Source organism: Bos indicus, chromosome 6, assembly GCF_029378745.1.
Source record: "Bos indicus isolate NIAB-ARS_2022 breed Sahiwal x Tharparkar chromosome 6, NIAB-ARS_B.indTharparkar_mat_pri_1.0, whole genome shotgun sequence".
Taxonomy (NCBI): Eukaryota; Metazoa; Chordata; class Mammalia; order Artiodactyla; family Bovidae; genus Bos; species Bos indicus.
In genome coordinates this window covers 2,138,445-2,158,306 of record NC_091765.1, presented here as the reverse complement: position 1 = coordinate 2,158,306, position 19,862 = coordinate 2,138,445, and the positions used below count along the sequence as shown (strand labels likewise).

General features: G+C 42.6%; 1 protein-coding gene across 5 annotated transcripts in view; it reads right to left on the bottom strand.

Annotated features, from left to right (window-relative positions):
• The window catches only part of MARCHF1 (membrane associated ring-CH-type finger 1), a 610,217-nt gene that overhangs the window by 7,585 nt on the left and 582,770 nt on the right, over positions 1 to 19,862 (bottom strand). For all 5 annotated transcript variants that reach the window (XM_070790996.1, XM_070790994.1, XM_019962183.2 and 2 more), the window contains one exon: positions 6,256 to 6,403. In XM_070790996.1, the coding sequence (XP_070647097.1) occupies positions 6,256 to 6,403 (148 nt within the window). The remainder of the gene's footprint in view (positions 1 to 6,255; positions 6,404 to 19,862) is intronic.

Sequence of the window (19,862 nt, the reverse complement as noted above, 5' to 3'; positions counted from 1 at the left end):
GAGATCTTTCTTCAGGAGTTCCTGGAGACTTAGGAATCAACTCTCTGCCCATCTTGACCTCTTAAGTATTGATAGGAGATGATGCCTGGAAATTCTTGAGCAAGAATTGGAGGAGCAGATATTCTGTGAACCATCATTTTCTAAGGAAATGGGAATCTTGCCCTTCAGATACCTTCAATCAGTTCATTTGCTTTCCATATCATCATGTCAATCTTACAAGAATGGGCAATAAACTCTCAAGTCATAAAATACACACTTGTCAAAATAACTTCTTTCACCATTTTGATAATTGCATATGTGTGACATGATACTTGAAGGCTGCAACAACATCCACGCCATCCCAAAACAATAGACATGCCAGTCGGTTTTCCAGGAAAGACTTTAGATTTGTCCTGTGATATGGCATTGAAGACTTCACAAATTAGACTTAGATGAACCAAAACGTTGCATTCTGCCTGAAAGTGCAGTGCTACCAGAACCATAGAAATCAGTACACAGTTTTGTAAAGAAACTGGTATTTGAAGAGCGAGTAAAAGCACTTCAGACAAAGAAAAGTACATTGACCATTCAGCTCATCATATGTTCTGTATCTAAGGTGAGATTTTTCTAGCAAGCCAGAGAGGGGAACTAGGAAGTCCAGGTAAAAGTAACTGTATTTACAGAGATTGAACGAAGGAGTAAACATGATGGAAGAGTAAAATCTGTAATTTTTTTTTGCATAAAAAAATTGCCCAGATCTTCTTCACTGCATCTTCCAATGAGGCAGGATCAGAAGACAGGTTGGGTTGGAGGGCATTTACCCTCAGGAACCTAAGACTAGAGTTTTTCCACCAACAGGATCACTGCCACCGGCTGTCTCTTTCATCTCCTTTACAGTCACCATTTCCTTATTTTCACTCTCAGAAGCCCCCCTTTTCCTGGCTAAGAAACAACCAGATTCCAAATAACCCATACTCATATTCAATTTCTTTACAAATCAGATCTTACTAAGATTTCCTTTATTATGGTTAATGGCTTCACAAAGGGTGTTTCCTTCAAGAATGAAGGGATTTTGCACAGGGAAATAGCCCACTTCACATATTTACAGTCTTCTCCTTAACTAGTTTTAATGGTAATATTGACTGTGAATAAACATGGATGATACATGTGCAGTATTTGTATAAACACTTTGTTTCAATTTATCTGATAATTTATCAATTATCAATGACCAAGGTCAAGCTCATTATGTTTTTGAGAAACAAATCCTAGAAAGAAACATTGGAGGATAGTCAGTCCAACTTAGTCAACAAATGAGAAAAAGTAAGCTTTAGAGTGATTATTTTATTCATGATAGCTAGTCCATGACCAAGTCAGAAGTAGACTGCGGCGGGCCTTCCAATCATTAGCCCAAGTAGGCGTTTACCACTTTGAGGTCATTAACAAAACAGCATGTATAGTTCTGTTAAAAAGGTATGTTTAAACAACAGTGCCGAAAAGGAAAATATTATACGGATGGCAGGGAAGTGATTTTTAAGATGCTCTCAAAGCAGATGTTAACAGCCAGCAGGGAGGTGCAGTCCAACCCTGGATGTTCTTGGAGGCTTGTGAGGGAGTCAGATGTAAACAAAATCAATTTGCTACACTACTCCCTCATTTCTATGCATTTAAATGGTCCTGGAGCAGCCTTAACTCTCCACCTACAGTCTCTTTCATAGATAACGTGAATTGCTTCATTTTCTTGGCCTTATTTTTGTGATTTGTTTTCAGCACACAGATAGTAGTACCCTGAAGCATTCTTCTAGAATATGTAAAGATAAGGCAGGGGGAGTAATTGTTCCCCAAATTAGAGTTGACAACATGGATAATTTAGGATATTAAAGTTTCAAGTACCATGTATTTTTGTTTTTGCCTTTTTCATCACAGGAAATAGAAAGAGAGGAATCTGGAGCATGATGCATATTTAAGCTAAAAGGACAGTCACTCAACATACAAAAGACTTTTTCCTGACAGTCTTGTTATTACAGCTCAGAAGATGTTGTTGTTTTATATTCAACTTCCATTCTGGTTAAAGAAAGGCAATTTGTTCTTCTTCAAAGGTTTTTGAAGGTTTTCAAGATGGATTTTAAGTATTTTGACTTTTAAATTATGCAGTTTTTTCCCCCAAAACTTTAAAAGCCAGTTCAGGATCAGTTCTCACAGTTCCAAAGCCAAAGGAAGATTAATAACAACTCACAAAGATGTCTATACCACCTGATAATGTGCACTTTAGGAAGTCAGGCGTTACATACAATTTGAACACAAATACAGAGAGCCTTTTACAAAAAAAAAAAAAAAAAAAACTTTTACAAAAGTCACCTCAGTCCCACTTGAAATTACTGTCCCTCTAGCTAGTGACTCTGTAGGAATAACTACGGAGTCTGGTTCATGATAAAGATCTTGCTTCCTAATTCAAAAAATCTGAACACCAAAGATAAAAGCTATCTCATTTTCACTTGCTTTTAAGAAACTGAAAATAATGTTTACAAGTATATGGTAGACAACTGACCTTATATACCATGTGTATAAATATTGATAGATACAGGTGTTGGAAAGCTGATCTTTGATTACCATGCAGCATTTTCTGTTGGGAAATAATGGCTGATAACCCTGGGTGATAGTCCACTGGAGACTGTGGTATGAAATCCTGCATCTACCCAGAACTGAGAAAAGGAAAAAAATATTTTACAGAAAAAGTCTAAAGAAAAGAAAAAAAGTAGAAAAGCTTGTATACAAAGAATTCACCCTCCTACATTGACTGGCTCCCTTGCTGGTCTCCAGATACAGCGCTCAGCACCTGGGCTGTGCTGGTGAGCAAGACAGACATGGCCTGACCCGGTCAAAACTCAGACTATTAAAAGCGCAATCACAACAGAGTGTGGGAAGTCTCCTGGGGGCAGAGTTTCTCAGCCTGACTGCACAAGAGGATCATGTAAGGGCTAATTATGTGTAAACCTCTGGGAATAGAGCTCGACGCTTTGTGGTGGTGCAGATGGTGCACAGGTGATTCGATGGGCAGCCAGGCTGGGGTGGTACAGGATGCGCAGGAGCACGTGTTCCCCATGCTCAGAGAGCACACACCTTGCTGGGCTCCACCCTCAGAATCTCTGAGTCACAGGCCCAGGGTGGGGAGAGGCAGGAGTCTGCCTTTCTAATAGGCACTCAGGTGACGTTCATGCTGTGGGCTTGGGGACCACATTTTGAGAGTTGCTGAGGTAGTAGCAGTTATTCTATCTCAGGGAGCTGATCTGGGTTTCTGGGAGGGAGTGAAATTTAAGGTCAACTTAAGGGACAAGGAAGTGTGTGATGACACATGAGCATGAGAATTGGTGTGCAGGGTGGACACGAAAAGCTGGGAGGAAATGTGTCCCCAAGACAGAGGAGCAGAGCAGGGTCTGGGGGTGAACCAGTGTTCAGCAAGGCTGGCTTCATCCAGGCCATGGGGTCAGCATAGCTCCTTCCCAGAATCCAGGGTGTGTTTTGAGAATCATGGATAAACAGGGACAGAATGTGGTCAGATTTATGTTTTGAACTTGCTGTGATTATGTTTCTGGACATGTATTGAAGGTGGGCAAACTAGAGAAAGTCTTGCAAGGAGCAGTTGCAGTCTTCAAGTAAAAGAGATGCTACTACATCGGTGGTAGCAGTGAGGAGGGAGAGAAACGAACAGATTTCAGAGGCTTGTGGGGCAGACTAAATAAATAGGATTTGGTGATTGATGTAAACTGGAAGTGAAGGGGAGGAGACGGCAATGAAAGCTGGGTTGCATTTTGTTAGTGAGGGTTAGCAGTGTCTTTTGGAGAAGGCAATGGCACCCCACTCCAGTACTCTTGCCTGGAAAATCCCATGGGTGGAGGAGCCTTGTGGGCTGCAGTCCATGGGGTCGCACAGAGTCGGACACGACTGAAGCGACTTAGCAGCAGCAGCAGCAGTGTCTTTGCCATAGTGGTCAGAGTGGGAAGTGGTGGAAGGGTTAGGAGTTTGGACACACTAGTCTGGGTGCCTGGGAGACCTTTAAATGGATAAGTCGGGAGGCAGGCAGATGTCTGGTTGGAGATTAGGGGAAGGGCATTACCAGCGTAGAAACAACATCTGGGGACAAAAGGACACCCAGGAGGACTCAAGAGGGACAAAAACAGGAGACATGGGTCACGGGAAATAAACAAACACTATCCGCTCACATGTGTCAGAAGTGGGATTGAATAAATGAGTTGAGAGAATTTCTGAGCAATCTGCATGTGGATGACATGAGAGTCATCCTGTTCATCTCCTTCCCCTTCCTTGTGGCTGGGGGACCCCAGGGGGAGCCCCACAGGCTGCGACAGTGGACCCTGAGTCAGACTTCAGGCAAGCTTCTGTCCAGCTGCAGGTCTGCTCTGGCCCACGAGGAAGCCCTCCGTCCCTGAGGCCGGGGGCTGGGGAAGGCGAGGTGGTGCAGGGACGGAGCACGCCTCTGTTCTAGCACACACACACAACGGCAAGGTCTGCAGCACGGCCAGTGCCGGCAACCATGGAGGACATGGGCTTAAATAAATTTTCTCTGAGGGGAGCGATGGGGAGAAAGGATAGTTAGGGAGTTTGGGAAAGTCACATACACACTGCTATATTTAAAATGGATAACCAACAAGGACTCATTGTATATCACAGGGAACTCTGTTCAGTGTTTCCTGGCACCCTGGGTGGGAGGGGAATTGGGGGGAGAATGGATACATGTATATGTATGGCTGAGTATCTTTTCTGTCCACCTGAAACTATCACAACATTGTTAATCATCTATATATTCCCAATATAAAATTAAAAGTTCAAAGAAATGTCTCAAGCTTCCCAGGTGGCCCTAGTGGTAAAGAAGCTGCCTTCCAATGCAGGAAGCATAAAAGACTTCCATGTCTGGTTTGGGAAGATCTCCTGGAGGAGGAAATGGCAACCCACTCCAATATTCTTGCCTGGAAAGTCCCATGAGCAGAGGAGCCTGGTGGGTTATGGTCCATGGGGTCACAAAGAGTCAGTCACAACTGAAGTGACAGCACACACAAAAAAATGTCTACTCTGACTTAGTAGAGATATGATAGATATTTGAAAGTCCATCATATCTGAAACAATACAGCTCTAAACAACGTAGTTTAATATAAATTGTATACACATGAGTTAACACTGATGTACAAAATACCACCCCCATTTGTCCTCTGACCCAGCATGTCCCTGCCCGCCCCCTGCCCTGCCAATTCCCTGCAGCACACACACTCTGGCTACACACCCCACCTCCTGGGGGCTCTGGGGTCCTGGTCCTTTCGATCTCAGCCCTGTTCTGATGAGAAGCAGCACCAGGAGCACAAGAAGGGGACTCCTTTTCCCCTTTGGCCCAGACAGAGAAACACAGAAGAAAGAAACCTCTCCTTTTAAAGATTCTTTTCCTCCTTCCTTCCTACTCCTACTGCCTCTCATCTTTTTCTCTGTCACTTCTTTTTTTGAAGGAGGCGCAAACTTACAGCGCTATCATCTGAACACCATCTCCTTCCAAATTCACCCCTGGTTTTACATATGATATACATATCTCCCCCTGGAGGAGGCTGGGGAGCATCCCTGTCTTTTACCAGCTATGATTTAGGCTACCGGCTAAAGCCAGCAGAGCCTGTTGAGAAACAGAACTGGGTCCCTTCACAGGTGAAGATAAGCAAGTTATTTCTGCTCCTGTTTTGAACGACCTAACCATTTAAAATGTTAGACTATGCTGCAATGATTTTAAAACATCTTTCTTCAGACTTGATATCATCCTTCACTATCAAACTTAGTGTGGTAAAAATGTCAAACTGTAGTGTTAACCCACTCTATAAGATTATAGGGTGCTAATTAATGGGCTGTAACACAGTCTCTACTAACTGCCCTCTTATTCGTGTGTTACAAGAAGCCATGAATAGATTGAATTAAATAAAAGGAAAAACATTCTATTTTTACAGTTGTTTGTCTTTTCACACAGGGCAGAATCTGATCTTTATCAGCTCCTGAATAGCTTAAAGTGGTGTGTGGCATCTATGGATTTCTCCCCTGATAAGGTGGACTTGATAAATCTTACTTTGGTCAGTGCTTTACGGTCAGAGTATTCATCAGTTAGGGAGCTGGAGGAGACTCAGCTGCCGGTACAGGTGCTGCTATGCACAGGTGCTCTGGGAAACAGCTCCACTGTACACACTTGGGTGATGTCCCAGGATTCAAGCCAGAAAGAGAAAGGAGACAGACTCTTACCGTTATCATTACCCTGCTTGATCTCCTCTGCCGTCCGATCTATCAGCACATACAAGGACCAGACCACGCAGGTGATGGCAATGACGTGGAAAGTGACAGAGCAGAAGATTTTCCTCCTTTCGCTTGTGGTCATCTGCAATTTCTCCCACTGCAATCACAAACCAATTACACACAATTGAATCTCCAACCAGGAAATTTTGCTCCCCATTTGTATCCCAGGCCTAGGTCATGAATGGAGAGAAACCATTACATAGTTGCCATTTTAGATGACACTAAAATATTCAAACAAATCTTCATGTTTGAAAAGATCTACAATCATAAACTGTGGAGTTATAACTTAAAAAGTACATAGTAAAACAAAAACAAAAATATTTTCCTATTCTCCAAATAAGTAGTTCCTTGTAGTTTCCTTTTCTGTAACAGGAAGGGGACAATTTTAAAATTATACAATTTTCAAAAACATTTCAGCTCAAGTTCCTATATTACTTTTCTGTGGCCCTAGGTTATAAGCAGTCATACATAGTCTCCCCTTAGATAGTACATACCCTGACACAGTGTTGCACTCTCTTTTTTAAATTGGAGTATAGTTGCTTTACAATGTTGTTAGTTTCTGCTGCACAAGGAAGTGCATCAGTTGTATGTATACATTGATCGCCTTCCTCTGGGACCTCTCTCCCCCTTCCGCGTCTCATCCCACCCCTGTGGGTCATCATGGAGCCCTGACTTGAGCTCCCTGTGGTGCATAGCAGCTCCCCACTAGCTGTTTGACACACGGTAGCGTATATGTGCTAGTTCCAATCTCCCAATCCATCCCACCCTGCCACCATGCCCACAGCTCCAGTCTGTGCGTCTGGGTCTCCATTCCTGCCCTGCATGTGGGCTTATCTGTTCCTTTCTTCTAGATTCCACATATACCCCAATATTCACTGTAGCACTGTTTACAATGTCCAGGATATGGAAGCAAGCTAAATGTCCACAGACAAATTAATGGATAAAAAAGATGTGGTACATCTATACAATGAAATATTACTCAGCCATAACAGGGAACTAAATTGGGTCATTTGGACCTAGAGTCATTTGGGTCATTTGGACCTAACGTGGACCTAGAGTCTGTTATACAAAGGGAAGTAAGTTAGAAAGAGAAAAGCAAATATCATATATTAATGCATGTGAATGTTGCATTCTTAAGTGTGTAAATTTACCAAGTATTTGAATGGCTGAATTTTATCTATGAGAGAGTCAACATCTGTCACAACTCTCCTCCTAGAAGACAAATTTTATCCTCCAAGCAATGGAAGAAAATCAGCTGCAGCCCCTTTCAGCACAGTCTTGCTTTTCTGCTGCCACCATTGTCACAGTTGCTGTCCCTGAGGCGCACCCCTCAGAAAGTCGAGGGCCGTTTCTTAGTCAGTGAGAGGGGGAGGGCTGCCACTTTTATAGCAGGAAGGAAGTCAAGGCGTATATGAAGGAACATGTCCATGATTTATTTTGAAGTAACAGGCCATCAGATGACATTTTTACTATCAAACAACATTTTAATGCCTTGACAGTTACAGTATCACTTCATTACCATGTTAGGATTTGATCTTTACTTTTCTTCACATATTTCTATAGGAAAATCAAATCATTATGATCTTATTAGACCATGATTTTTTATTTTATTTTATTTATTTTTTAGCAACTCATGATTGTTTGCATTGTTTTTTAAAAAATTGAAGTATAGTTGATTTACATTGTTGTGTTAGATATAAGCAAACTAATTCAGATATATATATATGCATAATATTATATATATTATATTTAATATATATTCTTTTTCAGATTCTTCCTATTATAGGTTATTATAAAATATTGAGTATAGTTCCCTGTGCTATACAGTAAGTCCTTGTTGATTATTTATTGTATATATAGTAGTGTGTATATATTACGCCAAAACTCCTAATTTATTCTCGCCTCCTCTTTCCTCTTTGGTAACTATAAAATTAATTTCTATGTCTATGAGTCTATTTCTGTTTTGTAAATAGGTTCATTTGTATCATTTTTTAGATACTACATATAAGTGATATCATATGGTATTTATCTTTCTCTGACTTCACTTAGTATGATAACTCTAGTTCCATTTATGTTACTGCAAATGGCATTATTACATTCTTTTTATGGCTGAGCAGTATTCCATGTATACAGAATATTTCCATATATATATATGTATATATATATTTATGTCACATCTTTATTCATCTGTTGATGGGCATTTAGGTTGTTTTCATATCTTGGCTATTGCAAATAGTGCTGCTATGAATCCTTACATTTTTTATTTATTATGCTCTTCCTAAAGCAGAATCCTTAGACCTTCACAGTCACACTCCTTGCCCGGCCCACCTTGCATGTCATAAAGCCCCATAAAGCCCTGAATCTGCCACCAGCTCTGAGACACGAGTGAGCCTCAGTCTCTCCAGGCCCAGGTGACTCATCCCCCTCAGAGGCAGAGAGGGGTGGGGAGACACGATCCTCTCCTTTTCCTTTACGAACAGACTAAGCCCGCGAGGGCTGGCACCATGCTAGGTAGGTAAAGCTTCTTTCCCACCTTCCTGGCAGAGGTGACATGGACTGTTTCCTATGAGTGAGAGGTGAATGGCTATCTACTGGGATGCTGAGTTTTTGCCCTCCTGACACAGGAATTGCCCCTTTCTCCTACATTTTCTTTTCTTTGCTGCCTGGAATTCCCAATTAATGATAGAAGTCCTAATAGTCATTTTGCAACCTTGAGAAAAACTCTTGAGAATTAGAGAGACCTCAGCCCATCAGCCACAGCTCACCTCTGGCTGCCACGCATATGTGAGGGAAATAAAGTCCTGTCTGAGCCACTACTTCTCAGGATCCTGCTCCTCACTGTCAAGTGCAATTCCTGACAGAAGCAAATGAAACCTCCTGACTTCCCTTCCGGTCTCTGAACATCAATGTCATATGACCATATGTTTGTGACCACATGGACTGTAGCCCGCCAGGCTCCTCTGTCCATGGGATTTTCCAGGCAAGAATACTGGAGTGAGTTGCCATTTCCTTCTCTAGGGGAATCTTCCCAAGCCAGGGACTGAACCAAAGTCTTCTGCATCTCAGGCAGATTCTTTACCACTCAGCCAGCTGGGAAGCCCATTCCTCTCTTACTGGCCAGTTAGTCATCACAGCGTTTCCCATTCAGGGTCTGTTAGAGCCAGTTAACCTAATCTTGGACTCCTCATCAAACTATATTTTCTTTATTATTCTAAGTAAGTAATGGAGAAATCTTAGTAATGAAACTAGGGGAAATCTAAATGCTTCAATCTATCTATAGAATCTATTTTTAATTAATCAGCATTGAAATGAGAAGATTTCAGGTCTTTTTATCATAACTTCACATCACAGGTGTGAAAGATTGTTTTTGAAATTTCATTGTGTTATTTTATTGATTTATTGTGATATTAATCTAAATATTGTGTGATTATGGACTAGAACGTTATTCATTTGGGAACAGCATTTCGTGATTTAATAACTATTTCTTGGATTACCTCAGTATTTAATATAAAAAGATAAGAAGTGCGGGATGGTGCACAAGGGCAGCTTTATATGTTCAAATTTCCTTAAATGTTTCAAGTATTCCAATACCTTCAGTAACAAAATATTCATAACAAATCAACCTTCCGTTGTAAAGTTGGCTTTGAGTGGGGGGAAAAAAAACGCTTAAAAAGTGGGTCTTTTTTTAATCTAAGGAGCGTTTTGATGAAGTGGTTGAAAAGCATTCTTCAAAACTAATCAGCCTCAATAGAAAAACATCAGAGGGCTGACAGGTATAAACCAAACTCCTTTTAGTTCTAGACAATAGTAGCTCTGAAGCTGTCACTTCCTAATCTCAGCAGCGTTTTAAGGAGAGGTGGAGTGTAAAAGGACCATCAAACGTTGCTATTATATTTTCCTTTGTAAATCCTCACAGCGACCACTCAGGAATTCTCCAGACAGCACACGACTAAACGCGATACCACGGCGCCCTCTTCCTGACGGTCACGTCACTGCATGCGGTACCCAGCTCAAGGCATCAACAGAAATTTAATCCATTTCATGAAATGTTCATCCATCCACATCTTTGAATTTTCAAGTATATATATTTGGACTGAATACGTTTTGCAAGCCGCCACAGTGAGAAGTGGATCAAGAAGGCAAGGACAGAAATCTTATGTTAACAAACTTGTCAGGAAAGGGCAAATACTAATTTATTATTTAAGAAGCTGAAATTCAATACCAGTTCACAAAAGATTTGACAGCAGAGGGCTAATATGCACAAATGCACATAGCATCAGAGCTCCCCCTCCCAATTTAATAAGATTTGTGTGTTTATGCCCACAGATCACATGTCCAGTGTGGGACCCACGTCCCCGCCCCACCCTAGAAGATTAAGAGGCCTCCTCTGGGTGCTCAGTTTTAAGGAGACACGTCTCTCCAGGGGGTCTCAGGGGAGCTGGTGGAAGTGACCAGAAACAGACGGGAGGGGAGCCCGCATATTCTCTCAAGTGCCCAGGGCTCTTTCCCGGCAAGTCCCTGCTCTCCTGGGTCCATGCACTTTACTTCACCTGCAAAACCAGCTGCGCAGTCTTAGCGCCTCAGACCTCCCTTCCCTTTATAGGATCCCTGGGTCTCTGGCACCTGTTTTACTGTCCTTAGCCTTTGGTCCCTTATCCAGAGCCTTCAACGACAGAAAGAATTGAACAGAACTCCTTTATTCAACGTAGAAATACACAATTAGATTATTCTGAAAAGATTTCCAAATTGGAGTCTAAATTGATGCAGACACGGTTTCTGTAAAATTTTCCGTTTGTTTTAGCGACATGAAACCGAGCGTTTTCAATTTAAATTACTTGTATTTTCATTCTGTCCTAACATATAAATTAAACACACACACACACACACACACACACACACACACTGCCTAATAAGAATGTTTTTAAAAATTTTGCACCAGTGAAAAATAAGGGCAGCTTATTTGTATGATATCTACATACACGAGATGGGGGCTACTTTACTAAGTCCATTTTTTTTTTTTTTTTTCTTCCTTGACACAGCCCTGTGCTTTTTTCAAGTTTCCTAAGGGCAATAGGAGCCAGAATTTCAGCGTCTATGTCATGATAAAGCAAAAGCCACCACCAGAGGGCGTGGGCCCCCCAAGTTCCTGGTTCCAAGGTGATTTTCCAGGGTCCCCAGAGATTCCAGAGTCCCCACCAGCTGCTGGCAGGCTCTTCTCGGTTATTTCAGCAACCCAGACTAAGTGCAAAGGCACATTTTAGCTCTTTAAAAATTTCCGACCTTGCTTATCCTGTTATGGTGAAGTTTTACCACACCCGAATGAAAATAATATTTGGAACAGCAGGTTTAGTTTGTTACATTATCTACACGCCCAGTTGGCCTCCCTCCTGGCTCAGTGGTAGGTAAACAATCTGCCTGCCAATGCAGGAGATGCGAGTTCAATCCCTGGTCAGGAAGATCCCTTGGAAAGGAAATGGCAATCAACTTCAGTATTCTTGTCTGGCAAATCCCTTGGACAGAGGTGCCTGGCAGACTACAGTCCATGGGGTCGCAAAAGAGTCAGACCCAACTTAGCAACCAAGCACCACCACCACCAACAGCACACCCAGTGTGACACATTGTGCCTGACAGTCTGCAACTCGGAGGAAGTCTGGGGCTAAAAGACTGACCCCAGGAAGCCCCCTTGGTCTAGGACAGTGGTTCTTTTTTTTTTTTTTAATTTTTAGTTGTTTTTTAAAAATTGAAGTATAGTTGATTTACAATGTTAATATCTGTTATATAGCAAAGTGATTCAGTTATGCACACATATATATATTCTTTTAAAAATATTCTTTTCTATTATGGTTTATCATAGGCTATTGAATATGGTTCTCGGTGCTATATAGTAGGACCTTCTTCTTCATCCAGGGGCCAGTGGTTTTTAAAGAGATTCTTCAGGCACATCACCATCAGCATGGAACTTGGTCACTGCTACATTAATCAAAGGAGGCCCTTTGGCTGAGGTGGTTCAGTGCTCCGGTGCCCAAGTAAACTAACCAGAATCTAAGCCTCTAAATGCCTCAAAGTTGGAAAATAGAAACTTAAGGATGACTAATCCCAATCAGCAAGCTTGGCTTTAACCATGAGGCAGTCCCTACTCTTCTTGCTCGGCTTCTGCACTCACTTCTGCAGCTCCTGTGGGTGGCGTCTCCTAACCACTTCCTGTGTGGTGCTGCCCAATTCAAATGAAATTTTGTTCAAATGAATTCTTAAAACTTCAAATAAGCTTCAGTTTATCTTTTACTATTAGAAATGAAATATTTGCAGTTGGTGTTTCACCTGGCCTTCAGGTGATTCTGCGATTGTGGATTTCATTCTGTTTGCCCTCTAATGGAGAAGGATAAGAGGCTTATGGAAGCTTCCTGATGGGAGAGATTGACTGAGGGGGAAACTGGGTCTCCTTCTGATGGGCAGGGCCATTCTCAGTAAATCTTTAATCCAATTGTCTGTTGATGGGTGGAGCTGTGTTCTCTCCCCATTGTTTGATCTGAGACCAAACTATGGTGGAGGTAATGAAGGTAATGGTGATCTCCTTCCAAAGGTCCTGTGCATGCACTGCTATACTCAGTGCCCCCGACCCTGCAGCAGGCTACAGGGAACCCACACCCCCTCCAGAGACTCCTGGACACTCTTCAGTTTCTTGTGGGGTCACTGTTCCTTGGGGTCACTGACCTGGAAAAGATCAGTTTCCATTCCAATCCCAAAGGGCAATGGCAAAGAATGTTCAAACTAGTGCACAATTGCACTCATCTCACATGCTAGCAAAGTAATGCTCAAAATTCTCAAAGCCAGGCTTCAACAGTATGTGAACTCTGAACTTCCAGGTGTTCAAGCTGAATTTAGAAAAGGCAGAGGAACTAGAGATCAAATTGCCAACAGCCGTTGGATCATAGGCAAGAGAATTCCAGAAAAACATCTGCTTCTGCTTTATTGATTATGCCAAAGCCTTTGACTGTGTGGATCACAATTAACTGTGGAAAATTCTTCAAGAGATGTGAATACCAGACCACCTGACCTGTCTCCTGAGAAATCTGTATGCAGGTCAAGAAACAACCATTAGAACTGGACACAGAACAACAGACTGGTTCCAAATTGGGAAAAGAGTACGTCAAGGCTGTATTATTGTCACTCTGCTTATTTAACTTATATGCAGAGTACCTCATGAGAAATGCTGGGCTGGATGAAACACAAACTGGAATTAAGATTGCTGGGAGAAATATAAATAACCTCAGATATGCAGATGACACCACTCTTATGGCAGAAAGTGAAGAACTGACTCATTGGAAAAGACCATGATGCTGGGAAAGATTGAAGGCAGGAGAAGAAAGGGATGACAGATGAGATGGTTGGATGGCATCACTGACTCAATGGACATGGATTTGAGCAAGCTCCAGGAGTTGGTGATGGACAGGGAAGCCTGGTGTGCTGCAGTCCATGGGATCACAAAGAGTCAGACATGACTGAGTGACTCAACTGATTGATCTTTCATGCATGGTCCTGAGAGAGTCAATTCCTAGGTAGGTTGATAAGAAGTCCAGCATTCCTGAGAAGGAGAAAGGGGTCCGGAGCTCTTGATAAGGAGAAAGGGGTCTGGGGCTCTCAAGGAGAAAAGGACAAACGTTCTTTACTACATTACTTTGTCTTATTCAATATAACAATGTATCTTGCTCGAGGATGTGTTTCTCAACAAGAACCTTCTGAGTAATCCTGTCATCTTAAAATGCATATTATGGAAGTGGGTCTGGTAAGATCTTTCTATTGTTCATCCTAATCTTGTTAATTTAAAATGTATGATGTGGGAGTGGGTCTGAAAAAGTATATAAGGCCTTGATAAGACTAGCTAGAAAGATGATGCTGTGAAAGTGCTGCACTCAATATGCCAGCAAATTTGGAAAACTCAGCAGTGGCCACAGGACTGGAAAAGGTCAGTTTTCATTCCAATCCCAAAGAAAGGCAATGCCAAAGAATGCTCAAACTACAGCACAATTGCACTCATCTAACATGCTAGTAAAATAATGCTCAAAATTCTCCAAGCCAGGCTTCAGCAATATGTGAACCGTGAACTTCCTAATGTTCAAGCTGGTTTTAGAAAAGGCAGAGGAACCAGAGATCAAATTGCCAACATCCGCTGGATCATAGAAAAAGCAAGAGAGTTCCAGAAAAACATCTATTTCTGCTTTATTGACTATGCCAAAGCCTTTGACTGTGTGGATCACAATAAACTGTGGAAAATTCTTCAAGAGATGGGAATACCAGACCGCCTGATCTGCCTCTTGATAAATTTGTATGCAGGTCAGGAAGCAATAGTTAGAACTGGACATGGAACAACAGACTGGTTCCAAATAGGAAAAGGAGTATGTCAAGGCTGTATATTGTCACTCTGTTTATTTAACTTATATGCAGAGTACATCATGAGAAACACTGGACTGGAAGAAACACAAACTGGAATCAAGATTGCCAGGAGAAATATCAATAACCTCAGATATGCAGATGACACCACCCTTATGGCAGAAAGTGAAGAGGAACTCAAAAGCCTCTTGATGAAAGTGAAAGTGGAGAGTGAAAAAGTTGGCTTAAAGCTCAACATTCAGAAAACGAAGATCATGGCATCCAGTCCCACCACTTCATGGGAAATAGATGGGGAAACGTGGAAACAGTGTCAGACTTTATTTTTCTGGGCTCCAAAATCACTACAGATGGTGACTGCAGCCATGAAATTAAAAGACGCTTACTCCTTGGAAGGAAAGTTATGAACAACCTAGATAGCATATTCAAAAGCAGAGACATTACTTTGCCAACAAACGTTCGTCTAGTCAAGGCCATGATTTTTCCTGTGGTCATGTATGGATGTGAGAGTTGACTGTGAAGAAGGCTGAGCACCAAAGAATTGATGCTTTTGAACTGTGGTGTTGGAGAAGACTCTTGAGAGTCCCTTGGACTGCAAGGAGATCCAACCAGTCCATTCTGAAGGAGATCAGCCCTGGGATTTCTTTGGAATGAATGATGCTGAAGCTGAAACTCCAGTACTTTGGCCACCTCATGCGAAGAGTTGACTCATTGGCAAAGACTCTGATGCTGGGAGGGATTGGGGGCAGGAGGAGAAGGGGAAAACAGAGGATGAGATGGCTGGATGGCATCGCTGACTCGATGGACGTGAGTCTGGGTGAATTCCGGGAGTTGGTGGTGGACAGGGAGGCCTGGCGTGCTGTGATTCATGGGGTCGCAAAGAGTCAGACACGACTGAGCAACTGATCTGATCTGATCTGAAGACTAGCTAGGAGGGCATTCTCTGTCCCCCTTCTAATGTCTGTGTCAGAACTTTTCTCTGTCCCTTTAATAAAACTCTGCTACACAAGAGCTCTTGAATGACCAAACCTGGTCCCTGGTCCCAAAGCTAAATCTTCTTCTGAGATCATGAATCTGACATCGTTCATTGTAAACTATCATCTTGGGGGCTCATCCGGGATCCTCAGGACAAGGTAAGATCACTCAGAACTCTAGCCTCTCTGCTTTCTCAGTATTCATGTTTTCTGCTTTACTTTACTAACTCCACGGTGTGCTTGTGTGAATGAATGACACATCCTGTGCAAAGCATGTGATGAGCCCTGCTTTGTGGTTTTGCAGTGCCTTGAAATGACTGAAGGCAGCCTCAAAAGGGGCGCCTTGTCAGGGCTTTATACCGACCTGCCAATGCCAAGAGACACCCAGTGTCCCTGCGAGGGGAGCAGCCAGAGACGGGCAAAGTGTGTGGGCCGAACTTTCCCTTCGGTCCTGGTCACTTTTTCCAGGTCTCTTTGACCATTTTGTAATTGCCTAGGGAATTAGAACTACTAACCTAATCAGTTGGATCATAGACTTTCAAGGGTCTTGTGATCCATGCTGTTACTGTGTGCTTTTACTTAGACTCCCTGTATGTAGCACTTAGTCTTGCTAGACTAGGCAAACCGTTCTAGAAAGTTATAGGATCACGTTTGGGAGTGACACAGAACTCTAGTTCCAGGAATGTCTCTCAGGCTAGAAGTCACTCTCTTGACTGCCTGCCTCAGGCGCCAGTGACCTGAAAGTGAGTCTTTGTCACAGCTGTGCCTCTGATGTATGTGGGTAGGAGCACTGCTGGTGACCATGAGGTTTTTGAAGACACAGATCAGGAATTGCGGGATCTGGTCAGATTGGAAGTACAATGGGCTTCTTCCTTTGGTAGTGCTAGCTCTTAGCAGGCCAGAGAAGGCTTTCTAATGGCTTCTGTCTCAACTCCTTAGATATTTCTTTTGCAAAGCTGTGGAAATGAACTTGAACGATTGGCCCTAGTTTCTTGAGGAAAAAATCACTTTCTTCTCTGGCCAACCATCCACACCTCTTTTGCTATCACATATACTGGTGTGGTGACACTCAGAAGGGACATCTTGGTCGTTGTTCATCCTCTTATGACTCACCGCTTCTACAGCAGTCAGGACTGTACTCAGGAATGTGCACGGGCACATGAAAGATGGACGCTCCCCCTGGTAGTACTAGCTTGGGAGGCATTCCAAAAAGCTACTCTGCTCCACCCTGAGTGGTATCAGAGGAAAAGGGTAAATCAAACAAAGGTGTTGGTGGTAAGGAACTAAATCAATGTGAGGTGCCATCAGGTCTGTCCCCGGTGCATCTCCACCCCACCTCAGTGGTAGAACCGGGAGGGATGAATGAGTATGGCGCCTCCATTGGTAAGGGACAGACTAAGTCTGACCAGGGAAGGAAAACTTTGGTGGAGAGTCTGTCTACATCCCCACCTAGAGTAGGGAGGGACACTTCAGGTGGAAAAAAGCCACAGCTGTGGATGCCATTTTTTTCTCTTACAGATGGGAGCTCGCAGTTCCAAAGCCATTCTTTTAATATATATTTAAAAAAAAAAATCGGGAACAAATTTGATCCCTAGAGTTTAAAAAGACATTCCTGAACTTCTTCTGTGATACAGAATGGCAACAGTATCCTTTGGAAGATGGGGAATGCTGATCTGTTGAAGGATCTCAATTATTACTGTTTTACAACTAGACTGGGTCTGTAGAAAATAAAGGAAATGGATAGAAGTGCCTTTTGAATTGTTATTTATCTCTCTGTGAGACATGCCAGACTTATGTCCTAAGGGTACAGATATGGGTGTGAAAGCTCCCGCTCCCTGCTGTTCTCTAACTTTACCTCTTTTTTGGCATCCCAACTGAACAGGCTGAGATTCAGGGCCCCCTTCTAGGAGGGGTTGCCTTAGTCTCGGTAGAATTTCACACAGTCCCAGTTGCAGTCGAGACTATTTAGAGGATCCAAAAAGTACATAGAAGACTTTACAGGACTAACTTTACCTTATGACCTTACTTGGTCAAAAACTCATGTTTTGGGGGAAGCTACTACTTTTGGAGATGAATGACCTGAACGTGAGACAAGGGGAAAGAGGGAACACAAAATAGCCCTCCTTCCTACTGGGAACCAAGTGGTTCCAATAACAGAGCCGCTTTGCTGGATGTATTCTTGAAGAACTTAAGCAAGCACACACTAAGGCTTTAGACTATGCTAAGTTGGTTGATATAGAACAGGGAGATAAGGAAACTCCTGGTAAATTCCTAGATAGACTATGGGAGGCTCTCCACAAGTTTACTGATTTTGATCTTGAAAGTGCAGAAGGAGGAATACTCTTAAAAGATAGATTTCTCACTCAAGCAGCTCCAGATATCTGCCATAAATTACAAAAACAGGTGTTTGGACCAAACCAGTCTTTAGAAAAAGTGTTACCGCTGGCTCAGATGGTATATTATGGTAGAGAATATAAGAAGCAAAATAAGAGGCTAAAAAGAACCAGGCAAAAGACTGAATCCCCAATAATGTCTGTTAGATCTGCTCTGAAACAGCCTGAGAAAAATGTCTAGAGGAACCCAGGTGAAAAGGGATGGACTTGTTATTACTGTGGAAAGGAGGGGCATCTCAAGGGGGATTGCCCGCAGGCATCTAAGCCACCCCTGGCTCCATGTCCAGTCTGCAAAGGACCCCACTGGAGAAGAGACTGCCCTCCAAGGTGTAGGCCCCTGAGGTCAGACTCTCAAGACAATCAGGACTGAAGGTGACTGGGGGTCCTGACACAAGCTCCCTTTCTAATTACACCTGAGGAAACCCGGATATTAGTAACTGTGGGGCGTCAATCAGTCGATTTCTTTTGGACACTGGGGCAACTTTCGCTGTGCTCACTGAAGCCCCTGGCCTGCTTTCCTCCTGATCTACTACCATAATGGGATTGTCTGGATGAGCCAAACATTATTATGTCAGTCATCCTTTAAGCTGCAACTGGGACTCTATGCTGTTTTCTCAAGAGTTTCTTATTGTGCCAGACTCTCCCTCACCCCTTCTGGGGAGGGATATACTGAGCAAGGTCCAGGACTCTATTTTCATGAATATGGAGCCTGCTCTTTTTCTCTCATTAATTAAACAAAATGTAAATCCTAAAGTGTGGGCTGATCAAAAAATAGTGGGTTGAGCACAAAATGCTGTTCCTGTCTTTATCAAGCTCAAAGACCCTCACCTATTTTCACATCAAAAGCAGTATCCATTAAAGCCCGAGGTGTTAAGGAAGAGTTAAAACCCATTATTGAGAATTTAAAGGAGCAGGGGCTATTAATTCCCTGTAACAGTCCATACAACACTCCTATTTTGGGTGTAAAAAAGTCAAATGATAAATGGAGACTTGTTCAAGATATATGAATAATAAGTGTCTAATCCTTATACTTTACTGTCTGAAATTCATAAATGAGCCAAATATGACTTTAAGACAACTGAGAGAATTCTTGGTCATTACAGGCTATTGCTGCATTTGGATTCCAGGTTATGGGGAACTTGCTCAGCCTTTATAAAAACTTAAAACTGAGCCTCAGTAAGCTCAAACCAACAAGCTGATTTGGTCCTCAGAGACTTAAAAGACTTCTAAGGCTTTTAACCTGCTCTTTTACAGGCTCCAGCTTTGAGTTTGCCCACAGGATCAGAATTTAGTTTGTTACTGAAAAAAGGCTATGGCTGCATTACTTAAGGGTAATTGTTACTGCTGTTTTGCTCAAAAAGTTATGACCAACCTAGATAGCATACTGAAAAGCAGAGACATTACTTTGCCAACAAAGGTCCGTCTAGTCAAGGCTATGGTTTTTCCAGTGGTCATGTATGGATGTGAGAATTAAACTGTGAAGAAAGCTGAGGGCCGAAGAATTGATGTTTTTGGACTGTGGTGTTGGAGAAAACTCTTGAGAGTCCCTTGGACTGCAAGGAGAGCCATCCAGTCCATTCTGAAGGAGATCAGCCCTGGGATTTCTTTGGAAGGAATGATGCTAAAGCTGAAACTCCAGTACTTTGGCCACTTCATGTGAAGAGTTGACTCATTGGAAAAGACTCTGATGCTGGGAGGGATTGGGGGCAGGAGGAGAAGGGGAAAACAGAGGATGAGATGGCTGGATGGCATCACTGACTCGATTGATGTGACTCTGAGTGAACTCCGGGAGTTGGTGATGGAC